Consider the following 6,000-nt stretch of genomic DNA (forward strand, 5'->3'; position numbering starts at 1 on the left):
TAGAATGGTCTCACGCCGCTTCATTTGTGCGCACAAGAAGACAAAGTTAACGTTGCCTCTATCCTCGTTAAAAATGGTGCTCAGATTGATGCTAAAACGAAGGTATGACAACCTACTCAATGCATAAAATTTCTTTTGTTTTAGTGCATCATTATTTTGTATTTATTTTATTTTGCAAGAGTACGATGTTAAAGCTAAAAGATTATTAGTAAAATATTTGGTAGAATTCAATATCATAATAATACTGTCAATTTACTTAGATAAAGACAAACACGATTTGTTTTCATTCCAGGCTGGTTATACTCCATTACACGTGGCAGCTCATTTCGGCCAGGCAGCTATGGTACGATTCCTCTTGCGATCGGGTGCGGTTGTTGACAGTAGCACCAATGCAGGTTATACTCCGTTGCATCAAGCTGCACAACAGGGTCATACACTAGTGATCAATTTATTGTTGGAGGGTAAAGCTAAGCCAAACACTACGACTAACGTAAGTCAATTTTCCGAACGTTTCATACATATTTATAATACACTACTACGTATCGCTACGAAGAAACGTTTTGTCTCTTACAGAATGGCCAGACTGCGTTGGATATTGCACAAAAGCTTGGTTACATTAGCGTCATCGAAACTTTGAAAGTGGTTACGGAAACCGTCATTACAACAACTCACACCATTACAATAGAAGAGAAATACAGAGTCCAGGCTCCTGAATCAATGCAAGAGACATTTATGAGCGACAGTGAAGACGAAGGGGGTAAGTGCTTACTTCTTTTTTATTTAAAAAAATTTCAGTTCTTGCTTTATTTATAGTCTTTCAAAATTTGAATAAAATGTTGCGATGTCGTCTCGCATTGCAACAACAATTGGAAAACATAAAAGTATGTAATTTTAACGATCGAGCGGGCTAACGATCATCTGAAAATCCAATACAAAATTTAACATTCTAATTTGATTATTTATTATTCCAATTTAAGGTAATGCTTTAGTATTTTAGGAAATTATTTGACTAGAATATTAAATAGAATTTTATAATATAGGCACTAGCGTCAAGATGCTTGTAACGTAATTTTGCTTTTGTGATGCGCGCTTTTTATACATAGTTATAACAGCCCGTACTATAGCAGGGTTCATATTTATTCAAGCTTTAATCATTAATTTTTAATACATATTAGAATTGATCGCATGAAATTATTTCTTCTAATAGCAGATTCAATTGGAACTTATTTGAAATAAATAAATTTATACACACGTAGTTAAGCATATTATTTTCACTCGTGAAAAAGATAATAATTAATTCTAATCACACGCTTTTCTATTATTGATCGTGTTTTTTACCACTTCAGCACAAGATTCTTTAAATAAGTAGTTACCGATTGGTAATAGTTTCACACGATATATTTTACGATACTAACAGATTGGTGCTTAGAATACAGTTATCTCGCGGGGTTTTACATTTCGATAGCATTTCGTTAAAGAAATGACTATTCCTATATATACATATATAGATACATTATCACGTAAATTGCAATTTATTAGAGTAAAAATTTAATTGCACTAACTAAAAAAAATAAAACATTCAAATATATACAATGATTATGAGTATATAATAACAGCACTTTCCACGTCATTACATTTTAGTACCGACGATTCGTTTTAAACTGCATGTGTTTAGAGCATGAGAGCACAGAAAGATGAAATTTGTTTGAATGCATACCATGATTCCTATGACGACTTTTCCAGTACAAATTAGTAATATTCCCTTACCCCGAATATAATAATTATACAGCCGATTATCGGGCAACATAAGCCCTGACACTCATCGACAACTACTCACGAATTCGATCGCAATACCAGCTACGACGCCTTACTTGATAAAACGGAAAAAGTGTTTAGAGCCATAAGTATTTTCAAAATTTCAGATTTAGAATCGAAGTGCTAGATGGTGATATATTATTTGCTTGTCTTGTTGCGTTTATGTTACGTTCATTTCGCAAGAGCATGTGTTTAGCATATGTTCACTGGGTTGTTGCTATAAAGAATATACTTAACTTTTCTACCAGTATAGTTTCTAGATGTAAAAAATTAAATTTAGTATTCAAAGATGTTTTGATTATTTTATGTATAACATCATAGACCTCAAAGGTTTAGAATTTCAGCGGAAACGTTCAGTAACGTAGTTGCCTCCTTACACAGGTAATATTATTTAATGCTTCTTATCAGTAGTTACTTAGAATCAATTATAAATCGAATATTATTTTCGCAAATTTATTTTGAAAATTTAAAACAATGTTGCTTTGCAGTTATCTGTGTAAGATTTGTATAATAAATAGTATATACATCGTAGAATAATGTATATTGGATTAGATGAAACGAAGCTGAGTACAATGAACAGTAAATATATAACAGGTTTGCTTGTTTGCTGTAATACTTATTCAATTAATAACGAAAATTTAAAGGTAACATCAATCAGGAGAGCAAGTTTTCATAATTAAATTTATGTAATAAATTCTTTCTTTCTATTATGATACTTATAATAAACTACCAGGTTTTTATTATCTTTTGTATTTAAATGGAAGAGCCTAAGAGGAAATGCATTTAGTTACATTTATGTAGTTTTACTCTGTGATGTTACATTATTACACGCCAAAAAGACGTAAAATCGCTTCTAATCGGAATTATTAAGAATTTCTTTAGTGCTCGTGAACTGAGTGGTAGATTTCGAAATAGTCGAAGCAAACGAACAAAACTGCGTTCTCGATTTCTCGGAGATCTCGATCTCCTGTTCCGTAAGGTCGGCTATTTAACAACCCAGTGATAGCGAAATTTAGAAACAGTGTTTATGGTGCAAAATTAGCATTTTGATAAAAAAAAAAAGTGACCTTACTCGACGGCGTACAATGTAGGTGGTGATGAAATCGGCATGGCAGCCATGAATGTGTACGGGCAGCCTCCACACGCGCAACACGTGTATCTTCCTTCTTACTACCAGGGCCAAATGACCTATACCCGTAAGTTGTCTGTACTCTGTTTCTGTCACTCTTTCACATATCACACGTGCGCGCAACATTCTACATCTCTCTCTATATATATACATACATACAGACATGTACATATATCAGCATATGGGTACGTAAATGAATTCTGCGTACGTGCGCATTGTGTCATTCACTTCCTTTTTTTCTTTTTTGAAAATTCATTTGCAAACATCGTAGGACTTCTCGTATTTTATGCCAACTTTTAATAGTTCGCGTCGTCGCAATTTAGATATTCGTATGTCCAACGATTTGTTTAATGCCAAAAATTGAAATTTACTCTCTTTCTTTACGTAAAAACTCTAGTTTTTCTTTAGCTAGCTATTAACTGATTGAAACTGTGGTCGAAACGTTTTTCTGAAAGATTTTTGTATATTTTATACTTTGTTAGTTTGTCATAGTGTAGGTACTTTTTCTTTTTAATTGTAATGCGCGAAGACTTACATACAGAGACATGCACAGACATACCTCTCCTCGAACCGCTACTCGTTCACACTCTGTTTCGTTGACCATCCTTGTTGCTCCATTTCTCCTTGTAAAATTGCAAGCCTCCGTATCTTTGAAACGCCTGTAGTAGTTGTGAAACCTTCTCGACGATATTTACGCTTTGAGTTTCTAACACTGCAAACAATTTGTGTTGTATTATACAAAGTACTCCAAATGCTATCGAAATTTAAAAGCAATTTCGTTTGTTGTGAGTTTTTAATTGCAACGATTAATTACACTACCAATTATGTGATTGTAAAGAAGACGTTTATTTTATTTTAATTTTGTATACATAAATGAAAACGTGGAGGGGGGGGAGGGGGAGGGGGAGATTTATTTGACAGTAACATGGTTAATAGCCGTCGAAATAAATAGCTTCGTTGAAATGGTAAATAGGAATAATCGTTTTGAAAATGTTGAGAATGGTTTTTTCTTTAGTATTATTTTTTAGAGAAGTGTGCAGTTATAGATCAGTTGTGTACGCGGTACAAAACAGTAGGTGTATATATAGAAGTGGCGTTATTCTTGCTACTTATAATTCAACGAGATCATTATCATCTGTCCATTAGTCGTTACACTAGAAGTATCGCACATGAAGTTGCATTTATTATGTACGAGTCATAAGTGTCATTTCGTCATTACTGTATTTATACACGTTTGCTGCGTCACTATACTCGCGTTGAAACCAGAATTTACGTTGTCATTTTGTTTCAATTCGACGTCATAGAGTATCGAACATTCTTTTTTGACACGTCATTGATTTAAAAAAAAAGAAACAAACGGTAAAGGAGTCTAGTTTTTTGTTGTCGTTGTACGAGCATACATTATTAATAGAACATTGTGAATATCTACAGATTGGCCGCTATCTAATTTAATTACCTCGAATAAATTGCATGTTTATCATGACAGGAGATATTGAGCTTGTAGACAGTTTTTCTTCTTCTACGTAAGACGTATTGAATATCTTGTAAATAATTAGAAACTCATTTTGCAGTTTGTCTGTGACTTGTCAACAAGCCTATAATTACAAAAAGATTCCAGTGTTCACAAGACACTTATCCAAATACTGTTTGCGGAGACTGTTCGAAGAGAATTGGGAACAGTTTCTATAAACGGCGTCTGGATAAATATCTCACAAACCGGCTTCGCCGATATCTTACAAACTGGTTGTTACTCTTCGTGTTAATGTTTACACGAATCCTTTAATATTGCTACCATTATTACATTATTTCTCCTGAAAGAGAGCCATCTGCATTGGCTAAACGTCAAGAATATTTGTTACTCTTTCGATAAAGTTTGCTCCTACCGCTGAAACAACTCGACTTTCGTACTGCCTAATTTTTTTCCAAAATTTGAAAGTTGTATACAGTAACAGAAAAATTGTAGAAACACAATGGTGATGCTAGGTGAGTCGAGATTTACCGCCATAAATTAAATGCCCATGCAGTTCTCTCCCGTTTTTGAATATAAAACAAAGAACACTACAGTACGTTAATGAAGTAGGGCGCGTTACTACTGTTAATGCAATTTGCATAATAACGAGTCGTGCGATCATTATGCCAGTCGGCAGGAACAGACTCGGGCTTGTGTGATCTGTTTTGACGTATCAACCACGTACATACACGCATTCTGCTTCAGCTGTTGTGCAACAGCCAGTGTGCGTCCTGTACTATATTATTCGTGCAGTTAGCCTAACCCCTGCTAGCTGGCTAGCCGCCAAATACGATTCACGACCAAAATACCGAAATTTATATAACGAACTTGTTTTCCTTATTTTTTCGTTCGATTTTTTCTCCTCCTTTCGAATCAGCGCTCAATTAATTTCCGCGAATTCTTTTTACGCGCATCGTATATTTTTGCGTAAGGACGTGAGAAACGCGGATAAGGTGATCAACGAACACTAACGGCGGCAGTTAACATTAATTGATCACGTTACACCGTAAATGGGGCGTGCACACACTTTGCGAAGTACAGGGGGCTACGTGTGTCCGTTCGTGCTCTTCAAAATTCTACGCAGCTATAATCGTGGAATGCACCAATTTTCTCCGTTAAAAGATGAGACGTTGGCTGCCATGAAAATTTCTACGAGTTTAACATTTTATTTTCGGACGACTGGAAACTGGATAATCTAACCTATGTCGTAGTTGGATTATGGATAATTATATAAATACATATTTCTACAGATACAGATAAGAGAATGAAATTTAAATGAAAGTATTTCTTATCTTACAAACAGTGTAACGTGTATTTTATATTGTTGATATTTTACATATTTTTGAATCTGTACTATCTTCATACGATTTCTTATATTTCCAGTTGCCATAAATCCATAAACATCCGCAGTCCAGCCGGTACTTATTTTTGTAACCTCGCCATATTCACGAATTCGATCCAAATTTATTTTCTTTGCACTAACTTTCATCATTAATTTTTCAGTTCCTTACTGAAATGCTCTGTCGCATAGTAAACGTTAGAACGC

The 6,000-nt window shown here is 34.4% G+C and overlaps 1 protein-coding gene across 1 annotated transcript in view; it reads left to right on the plus strand.

Moving 5' to 3' along the window:
• LOC128876975 (ankyrin-2-like) overlaps positions 1–6,000 on the plus strand; it is a 94,024-nt gene that overhangs the window by 36,973 nt on the left and 51,051 nt on the right. Inside the window, exons 15-18 of the mRNA XM_054123848.1 lie at positions 4–102; positions 293–490; positions 574–757; positions 2,907–3,011. Coding sequence (XP_053979823.1) covers positions 4–102; positions 293–490; positions 574–757; positions 2,907–3,011 — 586 coding nt within the window. The remainder of the gene's footprint in view (positions 1–3; positions 103–292; positions 491–573; positions 758–2,906; positions 3,012–6,000) is intronic.

Source organism: Hylaeus volcanicus, chromosome 5 (genome assembly GCF_026283585.1).
Source record: "Hylaeus volcanicus isolate JK05 chromosome 5, UHH_iyHylVolc1.0_haploid, whole genome shotgun sequence".
Taxonomy (NCBI): domain Eukaryota; kingdom Metazoa; phylum Arthropoda; class Insecta; order Hymenoptera; family Colletidae; genus Hylaeus; species Hylaeus volcanicus.